Source organism: Engraulis encrasicolus, chromosome 17 (assembly GCF_034702125.1).
Source record: "Engraulis encrasicolus isolate BLACKSEA-1 chromosome 17, IST_EnEncr_1.0, whole genome shotgun sequence".
Classification (NCBI taxonomy): domain Eukaryota; kingdom Metazoa; phylum Chordata; class Actinopteri; order Clupeiformes; family Engraulidae; genus Engraulis; species Engraulis encrasicolus.
The window spans coordinates 12,843,287-12,865,558 of NC_085873.1; the positions used below are offsets into that span (position 1 = coordinate 12,843,287).

Sequence of the window (22,272 nt, forward strand, 5' to 3'; positions counted from 1 at the left end):
ACATTGTTTCATTTCAATCGCGGAGGTAGCCTGAGCTTAATTTTCTACCGCGAATTAATTAGCGCGAGTAACCCGCGAGGTAGGCTACAGAATTACATTTTATATTGCCCTCGTGATATGGTGTAGCCTAGGCCTAGGCCTATTTTCATGGTGTTGATGTAGGCCTAGGCTATGTGTAAAATGTATATTTCAAATAATTTTTTAGTCGATTGTGAGGGGAAACATTGCCGTTTTGGCTTGCTACAGTATGCTATTTCCTACTATAGCCTTTAAATGGTGCATTTAGTAGCCTATTAAGCTTACTGTAGCCTATGTCAGACTAATGCATATTTCTCTGAGCTGTGCATGCTGGCTTATTCCACGCTAATTCCATATTCAGCATTTCAGTGGCCACAACTATATATTATAGTTATATTATATTACATTACATTATATTTATATTAGCCTATATTATATTATATTATATTATATTAGGCCTATATTATGTAGGCTAAGGGTTAACGTTCGGCGAGAAGGTCGCTACCGTGGAATAGCAGCACGACAGAGAGAATCTTTAGACCCCGACGCGGAGCGGAGGGGTCTTGTTCTCTCTGAAGTGCTGCTATTCCACAAAGCGACCGACTCGCCGAAAGTTAACCCGCTTATTATATGGATATACTTAAATGATTCACACATGGCGGGGACAATTCTTTAGGCCTTTTTAATGTTAAGATTGTTGCTGCGCAAAACAAAACAGTGCCGTTGTGGAACACCGCTAGGCAACAGCTAGGTAGCCAGGACAACAGGTGTTGTCTATCACAGCAGCTGATTAGAGTCTTGTTGAAAAGTCGCTTTAGCAGTGAAAAGTCTTGTTGCCATTGACAGCGGTCTGTTATAGACCAACCCGTCCGTTATCGAAAAATAACAGACGTGCGAACGTTGGGGAGCCCCGTTGAAATGAATGGAGCATTCAACCGATGACCTCACAACCATATAATAAATTATATTATATTATAGTGGGCTATATGGTTTGGTGGGCCTCAGAATTCTTTAACATTTCAAACTGGGCCTTGGCCTTCTGAAGTTTGAGAATGACTGCCATACAGGAACAATGCCATGAAACATCCTTATGTTATTTGAGAAAGTCAGTCAGACATTTCTAAGCTTTGATGTCTCTTCACCAAAAGGGTCTTAATGCTCTTAATGCATTAATTTATTCTTTATTCTTAATGCTTCAATTTCCTTGCAAAACATTGTCAGTGATCAAGTACACCTTAATCACTAATATAAGATTGTGTTTAAGGGTTACAGTTGACTCTTATTGCCCTCTAGTGTTGGAAATTATGGAGTGCATTCTTTGTACTCTAACACCCCTTATCATATCAATTACATTAACAATAAATATGTAATACACCAGGAATCATCATCTCTGTGTTTATTCAATTAGTGTATTGAACCAAAGGGCACATGTGGAATTTACATAAATAGTGACTATACAAAAAAGAAAATGAAAGAAAATAAAGCAAGACAAAACACATAAATGGAGATTTCCAAGGTGTCCTATACAGGCTGGAGGTTGACGTTAGCGTAGCGATGTGCAAAAAGCGGTGGGGTGGTTTCTATGGCAACCTATGGAGGCCGTCAAGCCGAGGTGTCGAAGAGCCTCTCGATCATATCCTCCACGTCGTCCGGGCGATACTTGTGATACTTCTCTGGATTTTTTGTAAAGGAGATGTTGGCATATCTGTGAAGGAAAAGCAGGCAAGATGTAGTGCCATGCCATGCAAAGTACAATTTATAATCTTACACTTGATGCATATAAATGACAAGGTTTTTTTTTAACCAGAAGTCTATTCCAGTCTCTCAGAGATAACCTATGGGTCATTTCCACTGCACATATTTTCCCAGTACAGCTCAACTCAGCCGCCAACATTTTGCATTTCGACTTGCGCTCAACTCAGCTCTAAAATCAGCTGGCTGGCTGAAGTGAGCTGAACAGTATGTTGACAACCAGCCCACTGATTGGTCAAGAGGCGTGACCTCACCCCCCATGTCTTCACGCCGGGACTTTAAAAAAGGCACCATAACAAACTACGGATGTAGGCAGAAAGAGTAAAACGATTGCAGTTGCGAGTTGCTTTCTCCGACAAAGTATAGTCTTGTCGTTTTGTCCACATTCCTATTTCCACTTCTTTTGTATTACTATATCTGTTATTAAAATATAAATCAGCTCTACTGGTGAGTCTCCATGGACATATATTTGATAAGTTAGCCTATTTAATAGGCTAACCAACTTTGATGTTGAAATGTTTATTTAGAAAATAGTGATTTATAAATGAATAAAATTGTGGAGATAATAAAATAATAAAAGTGGAGTTTCTGCCCGAGAGTGACATGTAGCCTGTTATGTTCCCCAACATTGTTGATCATTGTCAACGAAAGCACAAGAATAGCACATTGCACCTGAATTTTGTAGACTATTCTTTATTTTCTCTTTGTTATATATATTTTTTTAAACTTAAGTTTTACGCCATGTAAGACAGTGATGATATTGAGTATAAAACATTCTAACTTGTTACATTCTTGCCAGCAAAAAGTTGCCCATTCCAATCAGTCTGTTAATCAGCGACTCCCCTCACCTGAGTACTATGGGCTGATATGCCATGATTCAATTATTGCCTGCACTTGCCAAATACCTGATTACTGCAGTCACATAGTACTCTGGTGGGGGAGCAGTACCACAGGCAGGGTACTTCAGAGATGGTGTGGGATGGGGAGGGGATCAGTACCACAGTCAGGGTACCTCAGTGATGGTGTCAGGAAGATGAGGCGGATGGGTGAGAGCACTGTTGTTTTTGTAGATGTTAACATTCTTGACCATAAAGCCAAATACATTGTCACTGTACAACCAAAGCCGCCGATTTTTCACTGTAAATTTGACATGATTTTTTTACAGTGTGGCTCGCTATCTACAGGTATACCCTCGTAGGCAAAAATATGCCATGTGATTGTGCGAAGTCCACAATGCTGGTCAAACGAATGAAATCCCAATAATTATATTTAATATTAATCAAAGTTGTGCAGTGGGTTGTGGCAGTTAGGCTGTAAGCGAACCATTCAAATATACAAGGGGGTGCGCAGGAAAACAAAGTTTGAGAACCGCTGCTTAAGAAAAGCAGCTGAGCTGGATATCCTCAACAGTAACCCATGCCAGTGAGGGTACATTTCAACCATCAATATCATGTGTTCATCATTGGCTCACTTTATCTGCAGAAGTGCATGTGGAAACAGTGCAAAATAGAACAAGGAAAACTGAAAAAATGCTCTGCAAATGTTTTTCGCTGGTGTAGACACTTTTTAGCTTTCCATAATGTCAGATGGTCCCTTAGGAGCTACCTTAGGTGCCACATTCTTGGGGGCTGCACGTTTCCGAAGGGAAAAGCAAACCATTCTGATTCGACAGCCCTGCTTAGCTCAACACAGCACAACACAGAACGGCACAGCACAGCCGGGTGTAGGTGGAAAACTGGTAATAATGTCCCCCCATCACCTCAGGAATGCCTTTTAGGCTTTGGACACCACACAAAAAAGTCAAGAACACGGCCACTCATCTCTGCAGTAAAGCCTTGTTCGCCTCGAATACTGCCCTCCAAAAAAATATTTTGGATTGGATTTTAATTTTGTTGATCTGATTAATGAATGTTCATCCCCTCCTCTCTGGAGAAATGCCTTGTATACTGTATCTGGGACGCCTCTCTCCTCATATTCATGAATTACCTATTGAATATACTATGTACCTCTGGAGGAAGGCCTTGTATGCCTCACTCACCACTGGGCGTGTCTTATACAGTGATAAAATTTTAAAGAGGCCATGGCAATTTTTTTAAACCTTCTTGCGTGGTTATGTGTTATAACAGTTCATAATATGTTTTCCTGGTCGTGTTAATGTGAAAGAAATTTTTTATTTCGTTTGATTGTTGTAGTTTATGAAAATAACAAAACGGCTAAGCCTGGCCAATCGAAAAAACAGGGCAGGCTTACGTCACCCTGACTACCCGCCGCTTAGCCACGCCCACTTTTGACGAGTCAAAATTAATAAACATTATGAATGGAGCATCTTGGCAACTCGTAACCAAACCTTACTCATATCACTGATAACTAAACAGCATAAACACCCGTTGTGCTGAGGATTGCATATTTTTGGCCTTGGTCCTCTCACCTCTGTAGAAAGGCCTTGTACGCCTCTGACACCACTCTCCTCTGGGCGTGTCGTATGAAGTCTCGCTGTTCCTTATCTGGGATGGCCCAGCCCTTCTGGATCTTACACAGCTCTTCCAGACCCTCGTTGAAGCCCTGAGCGATCACACACACACACACAGGTAGGTCATGTTAGTTAGTAATGTGTGTGCGCTCGCACGCATGTGTGTGTGTTATGTGCATTGATGTTCCATCCCTTCTGGATATTCTGGAACTCCCCCAGACCCTCGTTGAAACCCTGACAGGTCACACGAGGCAGTGTGTGTGTGTGTGTGTGTGTGTGTGTGTGTGTGTGTGTGTGTGTGTGTGTGTGTGTGTGTGTGTGTGTGTGTGTGTGTGTGTGTGTGTGTGTGTGTGTGTGAGTGAGTGAGTGAGTGAGTGAGTGAGTGAGTGAGTGAGTGAGTGAGTGAGTGAGTGAGTGAGTGAGTGAGTGTGTGAGTGAGTGAGAGAGAGAGAGAGAGAGATAGATGGATGGTGAGAGTGAGGTATCCATGAATGATTCCTCAATGAATGCATTATGATTGTTTGATTATCATTGAAAAGAATATGACTGTTGTGGATTTACAAGCATGACAACAACAAAATAAATGGCTAAATCTACACATAAAGAACTTGCCTTGAACTTGTCTTTGATTGCTTGTCGTTCTTTGTCTTTTAACTGGAAAAAACACACAATAGAAGGTAAATCAGAGTTTCTTCAGGTATTCGTCTTGACGTGTTCATGTTACAAATCAGGTGGATGCTTTTTCCTTTAATGTTTACAGCTTGGCACTATTGTTAACCATTAGTCTACTAGTACACCACAACTACAACTTAATTGTAGTTTGTCCCTACTGTTGTGCCGTATAATGCCATTAATACAGTCTTGAGTAATAGAGCCTACCTTAGTGCCAGGTTGAAATGCGGGCATGTTCCGATCAGTCAGGTGCTCTGTGACTTTGTACCAGCTGACAGGACAAAGGAACAAAGAATTTTGAACAGTTTGTTAGCCAACAGTCTCAGAACAGAAAATCAGTGTATGTTCACATACATGTATGCTCAAATAAGTTTTTAAAAAAGTATGACCATAACTTGCAAAGAGTAACATTAGTTGGATACTACAGTATTGGATCAAATGCTACTAGAGAGGTAATGGAAGCAAAATGGAAAACTGAGGTTAAGAGCACACAAATGTATTATTTTTTCCAGGTAGGATTAAGTTTGGTTAATCACTTTCCAGAGTCAGCCAATTGCTATGTGAATCTTTAGTAAGTGAACGATAACTCTCGCGACCACTTTGGTCCACTGTCAGAAAACCCCACATGCAACTTTTTGGCAGAGCGGTCCGAAGGAGTGTCGTGGGAAACACTTTTCATTTTTTTAAAAATCGCTTTACATGCCGTATTCAGATTTGGATCAACTGCTGGCATTCCGTGGTGAAAAACATTCTCACAGTGAGTTTATTTGAACAGCATTTTTTCCTTACGTTGTAGATTTTGAGACAGACATGCCACAGGCACAGCGCAAACTACGTCATCCTACCTTGTGCCCCTTTCATTTTTATTTACCTGCGCTGGTAGACCTGAATTTGCTGTTGTATCAGCTCCCGATAAGAACTCTCCACTTTCTTATTAGTCACCGCCACCAGCTGGATCAGCTCAGACCTGTTGGGGATCAGATATAGAAAAATAAGTTACAGAGAAAAGTCAAATGTTTTTACATGGAGTGTGTGACTTGTGCTATAAAACTAAAGTTATTAGTATTAAAGAAGTTGGAATTAATGAAATGAATTTAGCTTGCCTTAACATTACAACAAATTCAATTCACAAGGGAAAAAATAAAATTCTCTACGGCTGGTGATGATCAACAGTATGGCAATGTCTGTCCCGATAAAGATTCAAGATTCGGAAAAGTAATAGAGGCCTACAGTAACTACGGATGTAAATTGCACATTGTTCTACGGCAGTGTGATTGCTTACTTCTCCAAAGACTTGAGGATGTAGTTATAGTTGTTGTGGAGGAATATGGCACTGAGGGCCTGGTCTTCATACACTTTAGATTTGCTGAGGAGGTTCAGTTGTAAGTTGCCCAGAACTTTACCTGAATGAAAGACGCACATGTAAGACAGTCTACAATGGTGTTTTCAATACACAACGGTGATGTGGCACAAAAATGAAAATAGTCACAAATGTAAAAAAAATGTATTAGTAGTAGGGTAGCTTTTGCTGCAAATATACACTTCACTTACAGATGTATGTGCTGAGGAGTCGTCTGCTGAACTCAGAGCTGTAACTGCTGGCGGAGGAGCTTGTCTCTGCAAATGAACACGTTTAGCATTACAATCTTGCAGATGGAAGCCAACGCATACCAGATAACTTTCGAGGCGCAGGTAGCGGGATCCGTCCTTGTTCAAGGAAGCTTACAGCACACACTCCTTGCCGGTGCCCAATTTATTCAAGCAAACAACATTTCAGCCAGTGTTATTTAAGCTTGAATAAATCCAGCATCTGCAAAGACTGCAGTAGCTTTCTTCCTTGAACAAATCAATATTACAGTCTCCCAGCAGCACCCGCTTCATCTCTGGTCTTTTACATTGTGATGCCAGATAAGATTATTTAGCTGACGTTTTTATCCAAAGCGACTTATAGTTAATTTAAGAACAGGGTACTGGTAACAGTCCCTGGAGCAGTGTGGGGTTAGGTGCCTTGCTCAAGGGCATCTCAGCCATGGAGTGTGATAGGAAGTGAAAGGGTGGGATTCGAATCCGCAACCCTCTGATCTAAAGCCCAACTCCTTAACAATTGGACCACAGCTGGATGGGATCTGTTTTAAAGCGAAGCAGGTAAAAAGACTTCCTGTTTCAGACAGAAAGAAGTGGTTTCTATACGTCTGTCACGGGATGCAACTTAGATCTGCTTCCAATGCATTGAAATGTCCAGCATTCGAAGTCTGGCATAATGAGAAAAAGAGATCATCACTCACTGTTCTTTTTTCATCCCTTTCATTGGCATACATCAACATAACTTGACAAACTGTTTTTAATAAGCTTTCTTTGTACAGTCAAGCTCAGTTAAGTTAATACAAAGGCCAAACAACACAGCTGGTTTATCTTTTCCCAGAGCGAAGAACTAGTCCCATGCCTTCCCTTACTGGGCGCGTGCGTTCAACCTGGGTGGCTTTCTTTGCTTACCTCGGGGGTCTAAAGGTATATTGTAAGTGTCCCCGAGGACTACAGGACACAGGCGAAGCAGAGAAAGAAAAGAGAGACAGAAAAAGAGCAAGTCGGACATAAAGGAAGAGAAAGAGAGAGAGAGAGGGAGAAAGAGAATCAAGAGAAAGGAGAGAAAAGCAAAGAGCAAACAGGTTAGAAAAGTTTGGTTAGTGCAGAGAGTCAAGCATTCAAAGTCACTGCCTCGTCACAGAGGCTTATGGGCGGAGGTGGGAGCCAAGCAACAGTGAAGTGGGAAGATGCATGACCAAGCGAGCAGACAAACAAACAGGCAGAGCAAGTGGACACGATGACATCAGAAGAGATGACACCGTGCTGAAACGAAAGACAACAGGAGGACAAACATTTCACAAGGAAACAGGACAGGTGTGAGGATGTTAGTTTGAAGGAAGAGGGTGGTGTGAGAGTGAAAGAGAGGAAGAGCATACCAAAAAAAAGTTTTAAATAACCCAACAACAACAGAGAAACAAGTGCCACTTTGGTGGCCAAATGTCCGTTCTCTTTTAGAGGCTGTGAATAAAATAGAAATGCCACAGGTTCCTGTGCAAGGCTGATGAATTTGACCACATGTTTGAGATGGGAAGACATTATGGGCGTTTCCATTTGTGTGAAATATGCTTTCTCGTGTTACAACTGCAACATTAGCATGAGATCACATGCTAACAGAATGAATGAACCATAGTTGACATCAACGGGATGGAACAATCTTGTGCATTATACAGAGTGAGGAATAGTCATCTTTGAAAATTATTACTTAGTAAGTAATTCTAAATATTTACATTGTAAACATTAAATACTAACATTATAAATATTTACTTACATATAAGAATAACACAAAAACAACAAACAATGCCACTAGATATGTGAATAGAAAGGAGAACCTCAAGACTTCTACTTCTACTGTCATCGTTGTTGTGCGTTACCTTGTGAAGCCAACATGGCTCCAGCTGTTTCCTGGAAGTCTAGCAGCTGCTGCAGGAAGAGGATGGCCTGTGGGGAGACAGGAAGAGGAACCACCCATGTTATTATGGTTCATAGATCTACATAGGGCTCTAAATTGACACCAAACAACCAGCCGGCAGGTGAATTTTCAGTTTGGCCTGTACAAAAGACCAACTTACTAGCCACTCTTACCCATTAGTGAGTGTGTGTTTGGATAGTAAGATTTACATCTACTAGCCATTTTGGCAGGTGGTAAAAAATTCAGGGTGCTGGATATACACGTACATTAAGAAGTACAGTAGCGATAACGTCACACTCACATTGCTGGTCAGTTCATGGACGGTTCCATCCTTTGGCATGTTGTACTCCTTATCAGGGTCATTCTAAAAAAATAAATAGTGAAATTGAGTTGCGTGAAGAATTTCACAATTAAAACATTATTGAATAGCACATCAATGCACAAACCATTCACTTGGAAACAATTCTCCCACAATTCTTTTAAAGATGGCCTCTCAACGTCATTTAATTAATATTGCCGTGTTCCCAATTGTTATTGAATGTGTTACGCGTTGGTCCTGTTTTAAAAAACGTTCTGGTTGCTTTGTTTCAAGACGTTTTTGCAAGCTGGCAAGGTGGCTTGTGGAGAAACGAGAGAGTGTTCCGTGTTTCTCGTGGAAATGCGTCTCTGATTGGCTCACTCCTCCTGCTCTCGAAGAAACGCGTCTCTGATTGGCTCAGTCCTCCAGTTCTTGGAGAGAATGTAATGGGAAACAGAGTCGCCACTTCCCCGGGTGGTACTGCACTATAGGGGCGCCAACGGAGGCGTGCAGGCTCCATTCAGGGCTGTGCTCTTTCGACAGCGACCCCTAGGCGAGCTGCAGGCACGGAGCAACCAGAGTGAGCTGGCTTTATGTATGAGGCTTTGTGCTGTGTGTGTACCTGAGAGTAGCAACCAGCTGATAGCTAAGCTAAGCTATGTTTCGGGCCACCAGACGTTGCTTGTTTTGAAAACAAGCAGAAAAAAATTACTCAACATGTTTTTAGATAAATGGGTCGATATAAACCTTTGTGGGCAACGCCTTCTTTCGACGTGCCACAACACAGAAAGGCTGCATTATTTATGTAAATTGGGAAACACCGGGAAACACAGCCAGGAGAGTTGACGCACCGCTATGAGAGCCTTGCAAGTGAGTTTAACTTGGGGTGACCGTCCGATCTTCGAAAGGAGTGAGTAAAACTGAGTTTTATCGGAAGTTGGCCTTTAAGGACTTTTTGAGCCTTTATTCGGCATATAGAGAGTGAGAGATGGGGTAGTGTTGGGAAATGTCCCAGGCTGATTTTGAACCTGGGTATCCATGGGCATAGCTAGTACACTATATGGCCAGGTGCATTAGTATACTACGCCACAGCGTGCCCTTATGGAGGCTATACTTTAGTTTCTTATATTGCCTTCTAGAATGCAACTGAGCAAATCTCCTCTCAGCTGTATCCTTCTCAGTGCCCCCTAGGCTCCCCTAACACCCGCCTGGTCCTATGAGACCAGCTGGCGGCTAACTGCCATACCCAGAGAACGGTTGAAAGTACAGGAGAAAGGTAAAACCCTATCATTTAACTCAAGAGGAAGTGTAAAAAAAATAGGACAGTATCACTTTAAGGAATACTGTAGTCAAGTCCTTGTCTGACCTTGATGTTGTCTCTCCTAGACGCAAACTACTCCAAGGAGTGGAAGTTAAAGTTAGGGGTAGCGTGCTGTGCCTTGATGCTGTCTGCAAACTCATCCAGGGCCTTGGTGTTAGGGTTGGGGTTAATGTACTGCACAACAGCGCCCCCTTATGGTAGTATATAGTATAGTAAATAGTAAGGTAACACTTTATAATAATGTCTGCTTAGTAACGACTTAGTTAATAATTAACTAATGATGAACAAAACATTAAATGTTTTTATTATTAACTAAGTTGCATTAATGCTTTATAAAATATCCAAAAATAATATATTCCAGATTTGACATACCTTATAACAAAGTATTTTATTCATTTACAAGCAATTTATAAATGTTTGATGAATATAAAATATTTACATAACATTTCCTAGTCATTTACAAACATTTGTTCACATTTCCTAGTAATTTACAAACATCCGTTTTGTGCATTATTAGTTAATTATTTACTAAGTGTTATTAATGCTTTATAAGCAGACATTATTATAGTGTTACCAATAGTAAATACTGTAGTGACACTTTCGTCTGACCTTGATGCTGTCTGCAAACTCCTCCAGGGCCTTGGCTCCCGTGGTCTCCATGGAGGTGATGAGGGTGGGCAGCTTGTTCTTGGTGCTGGCAGCTGTGCCCTGGACAGCAATCATGTGGAAGTAATTAACTCATATTTACTAGTTTGACTAAGGAAAATTACAAAGATGACTGATTTTTCAAAATTAAATGGAGAAGAGACACATTTTAATGTATGAAAAGGGTAAATGACCAAGTCTAGAAATTGACGGTGGTGGTAAATGTTCATGAAAAAGATAACATTTGTGAATGGGCAGCATTAAATGCTGTGGGTAGCTCCTTGTACCCGATGGATGGCATCCACATACGGGCTAAAAATGCTTGTGATCTGACTTGAGCCATTACAAAGGAGTGGTCAAAACGTCATCTCGTGTATATATCAATTGACCCTACTATACAACACCTGTAGAGTGGAGTCAAAGTCTGGCTTGGTCTGCTTGAGGTGCCGCAGGATGGGGAAGATGCTGAGCACAGCGGAGTAGTCGTGACGCAGGATCGCCTTGCGAGCCGCCGAGACGATGTTATCCCCCTCCAGCATCAGGTTGTCCAAGGCCTCCTGAAGAGACAACATGCATGCAAAGCAGAGCCACCATTTAAAGGCCAACTTCCGATAAAACTCAGTTTTACTCACTCCTTTCGAAGATCGGACGGTCACCCCAAGTTAAACTCACTTGCAAGGCTCTCATAGCGGTGCGTCAACTCTCCTGGCTGTGTTTCCCGGTGTTTCCCAATTTACATCAATAATGCAGAGAAACGAGCGAATCACGAAAGCCTTTCTGTGTTTCGTCACGTCGAAAGAAGGCGTTGCCCACAAAGGTTTATATCGACCCATTTATCTAAAAACATGTCGAGTAATTTTTTTCTGCTTGTTTTCAAAACAAGCAACGTCTGGTGGTCCGAAACATAGCTTAGCTTAGCTATCAGCTGGTTGCTACTCTCAGGTACACACACAGCACAAAGCCTCATACATAAAGCCTGCTCACTCCGGTTGCTCCGTGCCTACAGCTCGCCTAGGGGTCGCTGTCGAAAGAGCACAGCCCTGAATGGAGCCTGCACGCCTCCGTTGGCGCCCCTATAGTGCAGTACCATCCGGGGAAGTGGCGACTCTGTTTCCCATTACATTCTCTCCCAAGGCTGGAGGACTGAGCCAATCAGAGACGCGTTTCTTTGAGAGCAGGAGGAGTGAGCCAATCAGAGACGCATTTCCACGAGAAACACGGAACACTCTCTCGTTTCTCCACAAGCCACCTTGCCAGCTTGCAAAAACGTCTTGAAACAAAGCAACCAGAACGTTTTTTAAAACAGGACCAACGCGTAACACATTCAATAACAATTGGGAACACGGCAATGTTAATTAAATTACGTTGAGAGGCGATCTTTAAACAACATGCAGGCTTACACAGTGGAAGGTCACACCGGTTCAGATGTTCCAATGCCATGCCACAGATGTCCTTGGTGACACGACTTTAGGGGAAGGAAGTCACTTTCAGTCTATTTTTCTTCTTTAGCCGTATAACCTTATGTTGCAGTCATGAAACTCAAAAGGTACATGGGTTGTAAAAAGAAAGAAAGAAAGAAAGAAAGAAAGAAAGAAAGAAAGAAAGAAAGAATGAAAAAAGAAAAAAAGAATGAAAGAACATGCCATTCACTCTGATGGAATGTGTGTGCAATGCATGAACGTGTTTTCTATTGAAACAGAAATACATGAATACAGCCACAATTTGGGCACATCAAGTTGCATCAAGTGCACAATCATCATCGAGGGGCATCAAATGTGCAATCAACATCACCATGACCTTTTTCACTACACAGAAACGAACTCTGAATGACCCCTGACCTGTATGAGGGAGTCGAAGGTCTTCTTCTGGTGGTGTTCCGGAATGATCTCGGAGAGCAGCGCATACTCGCTCTGGGCCAGCTTGACGAAGGCGCTGATGCAGTGGATGTACGAATCGATCTCAATGTCCAGGACATCGTCTTTCCCTAGTGGGCACACCGAGCAGAGTTTGAAACGGCGACAAACAACGAGCGGGGTTTGAACCGGCAATTCACACACGATCAGGGCTTGAAACCACAACACACACCGATCAGGGTTTGAACCCACAGCACACACCTAACAGGGTTTACACCCTGAGGGTGGCAAGTGGCATGCATGTACAATGTTAAGTAGTTTCTCTGACCTAATATGAAGAAACATTTTTTTTTGCATTAGCACTGAGTTGAAAATAATATTTGAATGTTTACAGTGATATTTTGATATTTCAATATATCAGTACATTTTGCAATGAAATCCAAAATGGAGAATTAATTTTTAAGTGTAATAATAAAAAAGCTGCCACGGCTCTAAGAAACCAAGAAATCTTTGTATACCTTGCTTGTTATGTGGAATAAGATCAGTAGTTGTTAATGCTTTGTTGTTCAGCTACACAGGAATATTCAGTCACACGGAATGTTTGAACAAGGAAAGTTCTTAAGAACTTCTGGGTTTCATAGAATATAATATGGAATTGTAGAATCTTGCATTGTTGCCGAACACATTCCTTTTTACAGAGAAGGTTCCAGAACTCCCTTCCATAAAGGCTAAGGTGGATCCGCCCCTCTTCGTGACTTACCTGCACTCGCCCCGTGCTTGTCATTCAGGGCATCACTCAGGTGTTTCACACGCAGGTCATAATCGTGACCTACTCAGTGGTGTAAGGGTCAGGGGTCAGGGGGGAGGAGGGGGTCACATGATCTGGGGTTACTTCCTGTGGGGCTGAGAGCTGAGCCTGTGATGAGATGTTGTTCAGAGCTGCTTGACTGACACTCACGAGGAACCGACCACCAAAGAAGCCCACAGCTCAGAGAAGCACAGGAACGCAATGCATGGACAGGAATGCACGGACAGGAACCAATGGGAGAACCCAGGGGGGCCAGGACAGAGCACATGGATAGGAACCCAAGGGATAGAGGGGACTGGCCGAAATGAATGAAATGCCCACCAGTGGCTAAGAAAGCCCTCCGTGTGTGTGTGTGTGTGTGTGTGTGTGTGTGTGTGTGTGTGTGTGTGTGTGTGTGTGTGTGTGTGTGTGTGTGTGTGTGTGTGTGTGTGTGTGTGTGTGAGAGTGTGTTCACACCATAAGGTTAATTGCCCAGTGTTAGTGGGTGTGTTTATACGAGTGTTGGGTGACCATACAGAACCTTTCTGATAAGATATCTGTAGAAGATCTCACCATCCAAGCAGCTTTTTAAATCACATTGAAATGTACGAGACTGGTGTTTGTTAACCTGCTTAAAGGGGTATGGCACTATTTGGGGGCTTAATACAGTTAAAAATGTTGGCCGGGGTTTATAAAGGTGGTAAAGTGTCTTATTTGTCATTCTAAGTGTCGTCTTGCTTTAAGACAAGTTAAAAGAGGGAGTATGTAGCTAAGCTAGTGAAAGTCAGTGGATCACTGCATGTGTGATCCATTGACTCTCACTAGCTTAGATACTTACTCCCTCCTTAAAACAAGACAATGCCTAACATGAAAAATAAAACACTTTACCACCTTTATAAACCCCGGCCAACGATTTCAACCGTATTAGTCCCAAAAGTGGAATACCCCTTTAATCTATTCCTAATCAATGCTTAACATTATTATTCAATCATTTCAGCAATATAATTCTACATGGATGACTAGTAAGAGAAATTATGCTTCAGTATGACATCAAAAAGCTGCTATGATGGTTTTGAGAACTTGTTCATTGTTTTTCCTTCACCGTATATATATATAAAACAACAACCCAAGTCGAACCATTACCCTGACACCAGTTCCTTAGCATTACAGGAGGAAGAAAAAGCGGGCAGGAGATAAAAGGGAACAGGACATGACACTTCTGAAGAGAGAGAGGAGGAGGAAGGAGGGATGCGGAGAGGATTGCGAGGGTTGAGAGAGTGCTTTACCTTCTAAATGGAAGAGAGGGAAGAGAGGAGGGGGTTTAGAGAGAGTTTTACCTTCGGAAGGCGTGAGGTTAGCGCCACCCTTTTTGCCATCCAGCCCATGCTGAGAGTACTGTTTGAGAAGGTTCTGAGCCTTGCGGATGGTCCCTGCTCCCCAACAGCCCACCGCGGCCCGAAGAGAAGAAGGAGTGAAGCCAGCCAGGAGGAGAAGAGGAGGAGAAGGACGAGGAGAAGAGGAGAAGGAGAAGGAGCAGGAGGAGGAGGGGAAGTCGTGGAGGGTGGAGCGGGGTATCCCAGAGTGCAAAGAGGAGGGAAGAAAAGGGAGGAATAGAACAAAGAAAAAAAGGGAAAGAAAGAAAGAGGGAGGAAGGACATCTAGGAGGTGAGTGCTGAAAACAAAGCCAATCCCACAATCCTTTGCAGTGAGTGCACCCATCACACATACAGAACAGGCTATAAGCTACGAGGGGGAAGAGGCAGCTAGCCTTTCACCCAGACAAGACCAGAGAACAGAGCACATACAAAACCGCTACTGCAGAGAAAGCTGCATACAAGAGGAGAGAGAGAGATAGATAGATAGAAAACATCACAACTACGTGTACAGCGGGTGCACTTTCACAGGCTCAGTGGAGAGACAATAAACTGGTTAATTTTCATAAACACATATTACAGGCGTCAGAGTAAACATCACTTATGTTAAATGTAAAATACTACACATTCATACATTTAGCAGCAAGGTTTAACACATCACAGCCAATGAGTAAACATGTTACATGAGGATGGGTTTATATGTTATAACGATGTTCTATACACATACAATGAATGCACATCACAATAGCATGATATCATAAACATTACAGCAACGTAAGTGCATTGTGGTTTAGTAATTAACATCACAGCAGTGCATTGACAACATGATTTAACAGTTAGCAGTTAGTAGTGATATATGACGATAAACAATACAGCAACATCATGACAATGCGAGTTAGTAATTGGCTGTTAGTAGTTGTGTGGATGGTGTTGATAAACATTGACTGAGCATCCGCCAAAATGTGAGGGAGGGACAGACATGCTGTTGGAGAGTAGGAATAGAAAAATGGGACGAAACAGACATATGGGTCACAACGCTACACAGTTGAGAGTTGTTGATCACGTGAAAGGACTCAAACCGTCAAATGACTTCTAAAGCTAAACCCAGTTGTTATAATAAAAAACCCTACTAGCAGCGTTCCACTGTTTTTTCCCCCCGATTGTTTATAAAAACCTTTATGGTACTTTATAACACATCACTGTACGGCCTTCATAGGAATATGCGGATACCCTCTAACCCTCTACAAAGTATGCTGAAACTGTGCTTATATATTGCACTTTTTAACTGCAACTGCATCCCTTACAGGTAATAGCGATAAGTGCAGCCCTGGCTTTCTATACCGCTTGTCCATAAGAGTATATGTATATTAAGCTTATACGAAACTAAACTTAACAACCAAAAAAAAATCAACAGGCAGCATTACACAAATATAGCACAGTCACAAGAAACACTGTACACCACAACAACAGCAGTGTGCTGTAAGCATTAGCAAAGCACCGAATAACAACAAAGCTAGCTACTAGTGCTACCCTGGGTTTCCGAGTTACATCCCTTTTTAAACTACACCACAAATAAACGCATTTGTGAATACATGTGTATGAGGGACAAAGATCTTTTTAACGTTTTTAGTCTTATGTTGTAGATTTTTTTTGATATAGTCTTTTTTATAATATAGTCTGTCTATGTTATAGTTTTTTTAAGTTCTGGCTTGCCAGGCTAGTTTTCGGTGTTAATGCTATTACAACACATTCAAACACTAATGGGATGAATGGGCCTGACGACTGCTCTGGGCCAGATACTGGCCATGACTTGACTGGGTGGAAATGCAAACAAGTTGGTTAGCGGAGGGCAAGCAAACGGATGGACACTTGACTGGCACGGCACACACTGAAAGCCTTTTGGGGAACATCTTTACCTGGGATGTAGACTGCCATCAACACAATTCCCACGGGAGGGGGAACAAGAGGAGAGGGGAGGAGAGGAGGTGGGGTTAGTTAGAACGAGAGGACGTCACATTGTATCATGGGTATATAGAGGGTAAGGAAAGGGGAAAGGGCAAAGTGGGGGGTTTCAGATCAATAGGAGGAAATAGAGTTGAAATATGTCTTTGAAGTTGCAGGGGAGTTTTGTTGGAGACAGGAGGATTTGTCAAGTGGAAAAACTGTGAAATACTGATGAGTGGAAATTGGAATATTCACATTCGTGAATCAAAGTATGTGGGTCTACTATTGGCTCTGAGGCATTTACGTATTAAGAATATACTGGATTTGAATATGATTCAATGATTGTGTTGTGTTGTTTATCCATGTTTCTAATGTGTATATCAGTCCCATGATGTAGAAAAATACTGATACGAAACAAAATCAAGGACACCGAGACACACAATTATTTTTGGCAGAATTCATAGAATTAGAATTTTTTTAAATCACTGTATATCCGATTCAATGCTATGGTGTTGAGTGATTGGAACTCTTCAGAAAAAGACCAGGTAGAAGAGAGACAGACATAGAGAGACAGAAAGACCAAAAACTCCAACCATATGTGTCCAAAGGACTGACTAAGGTTGCGATGTCTGCTTCAGTATTAGATCATCCCTTTTGCTTGTAAGCAACTTCTCCCTTTAGTCAGTGTCCAGGAAAATGGCATCTCCCACCCCTAGACAGACCGTTAAAAACCGGGCCAGGTGGCAACAGTAGTACTGACCTGGTCGCTTGGGGGCCTTCTTGGTGGGGGTGTCCTTGCGTTTGGTCTGCACGGCGGGGGAGTAGAGGATGCCTGACGAGGCACTGCTCTTGCGGAAGTGCTCCTTCAGACCCTTTATGGAGCGATCCAATTGGCTGGAGCGGATCTGGAAGTAGACGTTCATGAAGTCTGCACCAATCAGAGGAGGAGGGGGTGGGAGGAAAGGGGAGAACAACCAATCAGTTGCGAGAATAAGAGATAAACAGCAAACTAGAGAGAATCAGAACAGGTGACAATGAGTGTTACAAGGCGGTCCACAAACATGTTCTGATGACACATGGTGTAATTATTAAAATGTCAAATAATGGATTTAGGATGAGAACCGACAAAAAGAAAAATGAAATATTATAAAAATAATTTAGTGGCACCAGTTCTGTAGACCGTTATAATCAACATTCTGAGTCAGACTGTTATTCCTGCGCAAAAGAAACACATAAAGCACCTTCACAAAACAGTTAACAACAACACACGTGAACAAGACACAAGTTACAGTACGTCCAAATTAGTAATGTTTAGTGAACACCCATAATCCTGTGCTCATTACCATACAAGATAGAGGCGCTGTAGAAACGCATGCTGGGTGAGGGGCGCCTTTTCTCTGCGCTCCTGTGCCTGCTGTAGCCTGGCGACGGCGTGGGGCCTCTGTTCCTGCTCCTGGACGGCCCTCTCGGCCTCACCCTATGCCCTCTATGACCCTGTCCTACTCCCACATGCAGTATAGAATGGCCACGGCACAAGACGTAACCAGAGAGAGTAGAGAGAGAGAGGTTCCATTGGCCCATAGTTTCTGGGTTCTATTATTGGGGGGGAAATCCCCCTTTAGGCAGACCTAGGCAGACCTGAGGACTGTTCTATTCAATGCTAGAAGCATTATGACACGCCCCTTTAGGCAGACCGGAACCTGGTCATGTTAGGTGCCCATAGAAACCTATTATGTTGGCATATCTCTATACTTAAAGAATCTCTGACGTAACGGAGTTATATTCCAACTCACCTTCATCACCCCCTTGTCACATTACATTACACTTAGCTGATGTTTTTTCCCCCAAAAGCGGCTAACAGATATTCTAAGTACAGAGTATTGGTTACAGTCCCTGGAGCAATGTGGAGCTAGGTGCCTTGCTCAAGGGCACTTCAGCCATGGAGCGCAGTAGGGAGTGGAATTCGATGGGATTCGAACCTGCAACCCTGTGATCTAGAGTCCAACTCCCTAACCATTACACCATGGCTGCCACTGTCCTACCTGACACGCAGTACGGCCACAGTACAAGACTGCTGTCAGTGTCTGAGCACTCGAATGTCAAAACCCACTCCTGGGCTCTAATGTCTATCTGCACAAACCTGGCACTCAAGACAGTCAACAAGGAAGTGGTGAATGTGGAAATATGGAATAATGGGAGGAGTCAATGAGACTCAAATAACAAAATAACCACATGGGTGTTGGAGATGCAGTGGTCAGAGAGAGAGAGAGCGGAAGTGCATGAGAGAGAGAGAGAGAGAGAGAGAGAGAGAGAGAGAGAGAGAGAGAGAGAGAGAGAGAGAGAGAGAGAGAGAGAGAGAGAGAGAGAGAGAGAGAGAGAGAGAAGAGAGAGAGAGAGAGAGAGAGAGAGAGAGAGAGAGAGAGAGAGAGAGCAAATGAGTGCAGAAAGGACATGCCACTAAACACTAGAGAGGAGGGACAGAGCATCTCATGCAGGAAAACCAAGACAGTCAAGAAAGAAACTGAGAATGTGGAAATGGGCTAGATACTCCAATAATGGAGGAATAAAACGTCACTAAGATTCTGGAGGTGAGAGAGAAGCGTCAGAGAGAGAGAGAGAGAGAGAGAGAGAGAGAGAGAGAGAGAGAAAGAGAAAGAGAGAGAGAGAGAGAGAGAGAGAGAGAGAGAGAGAGAGAGATGCAAATATGTACTACTGTGGAAAACAGAGACATGCATGTAAACCAACCACAACACACTACAACACACTATAAGAGGTCATAGACAGAAAAGGACAGAAACTGACACAGCAACTCTAACAGCAAAGGAGACCAGTTTATGGATGCCATGCACTGAAGAAATGTGTGTGTGTGTGTGTGTGTGTGTGTGTGTGTGTGTGTGTGTGTGTGTGTGTGTATTGTGTGTACCCTGTTGCATCCATACTCTACGAGCCATCCTGATACAATAATGTCTTGTAGTACGGCCGCAGGCAGGGGCTTTGTGTATGTGTGTGTGTGTGTGTGTGTGTGTGTGTGTGTGTGTGTGTGTGTGTGTGTGTGTGTGTATTGCACGTACCCTGGTTTCGTCCGTACTCCACGAGCCATCCTGATATGATGATGATGTCCTGCAGAACGGCCTCAGGCAGGTGTTCCAGCGTCACCTCCTCCTGCACCTCCAGCTCCTCGTCCAATCCGATCGCATCCAGGATCAGGATGGGCGGGACCGGCTTGCTGTAGCGTGTCAGCAGACTCCGGAACTCCGCCTCCAAACTCTCCTTGCCCTTCTCGAACCGCGCTTTCTATAAAGCGAAGAGAGGGAAAAACAATGGGAAAGCAAATGCACCAATATTATAAAAATACATACAGTAAATATTATATACACTACAGGCCGAAAGTTTGGACACACCTTCTCATTCAATGCATTCTACTTTCATGGCTATTTACGGTATGTTGTAGCTTTTCGCAGAGGACACTAATACTGTATAACATGGTAAAAACAGACAGGGTGAGATACTGTACTATATGACATGGTAAAACTGAGATACTGTACCACTAAGTTGAGTTCTGGGCTGTCGGGGTTGTTGTCCTGGAAGTACTCCACAGCTTTCTGTATCTTGGCAATACAGGCCAGGTACTCATCCAGTCGCCCTGTGGGCCTGGGTTCAAAACACAAAACACAAGTATACGATGAGGAGCCGCAAGCATCAGAACATTATGCTAAAAGAGCAGATATCATGATATCAACCAGTGGGCCTGGGTTCAAAAAACAAGTATGCAGTGATAAGTTACGCGCCTCAAAACCTTACTGGTATGCCATGATCATCACTCTTTTCACATCATGTGCAACAGCCATAATCTCACGTGTGCTGGATTACAGTACTTCATTAATGAATGATACTAAATTGATCAAGTCATTTAGCAATGATTAAGATTGCACTGAATACTACTGACATATCTGGTTATTAATGATACTAAATTCATGACAATATATGGGTCAATGACACTTGAGTAGTAGCACACAATAGGTAATGGCACTATTGTATGGATTAAATGTGTGTTTTTTTTATCTAACAAGCATACTCATTGCAGTACATTAATCACCTATTACTAATTAATTTATGGGCATTAGCTATGGTTGTGCCACCAGACGTCTGAGCCGCAAAAAAAACCCCGCCATCAACCCATGTACTTGTGGCTACTCAGTAGGCCTACTCACCCTTCTCTGATGATCTTGTCGGTGTCCTTGGCCACATGGTAGTAGCTGATGACGTGGTCCATGCAGGACAAGGTCTTGTCCACGTTCTCCTGAAGCCTCTGCAGGTTCTCCGTCTGCTTGTGCACCGGAATGATGGAGTTCTCCAGCTGCATCAGGCGACTCTCGAACGACGACAGAATGGACACCTGCATGTAGAACCCGAACAGTCAGGTTTAGTCAGGCTTGGCATCAGGAGGTTGCAGGTTCGAGTACTATCCTATATGGCTGGCTCAAATGCTCTTTTGATCAACACATCAAACCCCATATTGCTCTAGGGACTGAAATCAATACTCTGTGCCTAAATATGAAAATGCAAATCAGACTGGATAAAGCAAGGCTTTAATCTAATTATACTGTGCATAATGGAAATAAATATACTTTTTCTATTAACGTGTAAGATAAGTGTCATGTCATATAGGCTAAGGTAAACAATATCAATTCAACAACAAGGGTGTTCATCACAATCCAGCCGAAGCTACAACTCCAAGAACAATGACACAAGTGACAGCTAAAGTCAGTGATGTAATTAAACCAGAGAGGAAAGTCTTTGTTTCCAAGTGAGGCACTGGCTGTTGTGTAGTCAGAGACAAAGTTAGGCCTACTTACCATTCCTTTTGTTAACTGGTCACTCTTCTCCAAGTTCTCACGAATAAATGCCAGAGTATCTTGCTCCTAATTATAGATAGAAATGTCAACATGTTATGCAGTGCTATAGTGATTGTGTGAACAGTGGCATTTAGACACTTCATGTGATTATTAGGACCGACATCATACGCGCATAATTTCACATAGCCTAATTACGCATTCTGTTTGGCACTTCAGACTATACGGACATAAAAACAAATCAAAACGAACACGACAATTCGGTCATCTCACAAGAGCCCTTGGTCTACGCAGGGAGTGTAAACAGAGAAACCGCCCCTGCTAGACCCTCCGACCATCTTATTGACGGTAGACACGCGCAATTGATATATTGGGTTGAAACAGTGTCCAGGTTAATAGAGTAGTTACATATTTGCAACAATGTATCAATATAAAGCAAAACGGGCCTTGGGCGTTCGGTCATGGGATCGGCAACACTGTAACTGCAGACTTTAAAATCTCTTCCTGTGGACCAACCTGCTTCAGTTTCTCCTCTATCTCCCGCTTTCTAGCAGACGCATCCTCGGTCGGAATCATCCTGGATGTTTTAGGGTGACTGTCGACAAGGTGCGAATGCTCCAAATGTATTGATATCCAAAATAAATCCCAGTATTTACACCGTGAATTACAAATGCCAGTCAACACCAAACACAGCACTGTTTCCTATCTACTTCCGTTTCCTCTCGGCTTTAGTAAATACGGGAGGCCATTTTTGTTGTGGCAGAGGCGTACTTACAAGACATTCAGTTTCAAT

The 22,272-nt window shown here is 42.7% G+C and overlaps 1 protein-coding gene across 1 annotated transcript; it reads right to left on the reverse strand.

Moving 5' to 3' along the window:
* Nucleotides 1–1,399: 1,399 nt before the first annotated feature.
* exoc7 (exocyst complex component 7) lies at nucleotides 1,400–22,174 on the reverse strand. Its single transcript, XM_063221772.1, has 22 exons — nucleotides 21,996–22,174; nucleotides 21,483–21,548; nucleotides 20,838–21,022; nucleotides 20,172–20,277; nucleotides 19,698–19,920; nucleotides 17,387–17,554; nucleotides 16,599–16,610; nucleotides 14,647–14,739; nucleotides 13,283–13,351; nucleotides 12,508–12,653; nucleotides 11,074–11,226; nucleotides 10,634–10,732; nucleotides 8,707–8,769; nucleotides 8,368–8,434; nucleotides 7,406–7,444; nucleotides 6,464–6,529; nucleotides 6,195–6,315; nucleotides 5,784–5,879; nucleotides 5,120–5,183; nucleotides 4,853–4,894; nucleotides 4,199–4,332; nucleotides 1,400–1,723 (listed from the first exon to the last, which is right to left on the reverse strand). Exons 1-22 carry the CDS (start codon nucleotides 22,053–22,055, stop codon nucleotides 1,621–1,623), a joined length of 2,175 nt encoding a protein of 724 aa, XP_063077842.1. The 5' UTR covers nucleotides 22,056–22,174; the 3' UTR covers nucleotides 1,400–1,620.
* Between the last annotated feature and the right edge of the window lie 98 nt (nucleotides 22,175–22,272).

What these genes read in the sequence shown, in the direction of transcription:
- exoc7 (XM_063221772.1), bottom strand. Translation starts at nt 22,055, where the DNA reads ATGATTCCGACCGAGGATGCGTCTGCTAGAAAGCGGGAGATAGAGGAG. An exon ending in ACCAGTTAACAAAAGGAATG is followed by an intron (nt 21,023 to 21,482) that starts GTAAGTAGGCCT and finishes TTCTACATGCAG; the next exon opens with GTGTCCATTCTGTCGTCGTT. An exon ending in AGTTTGCAGACAGCATCAAG is followed by an intron (nt 8,770 to 10,633) that starts GTCAGACGAAAG and finishes TTATTTTTTTAG; the next exon opens with AATGACCCTGATAAGGAGTA.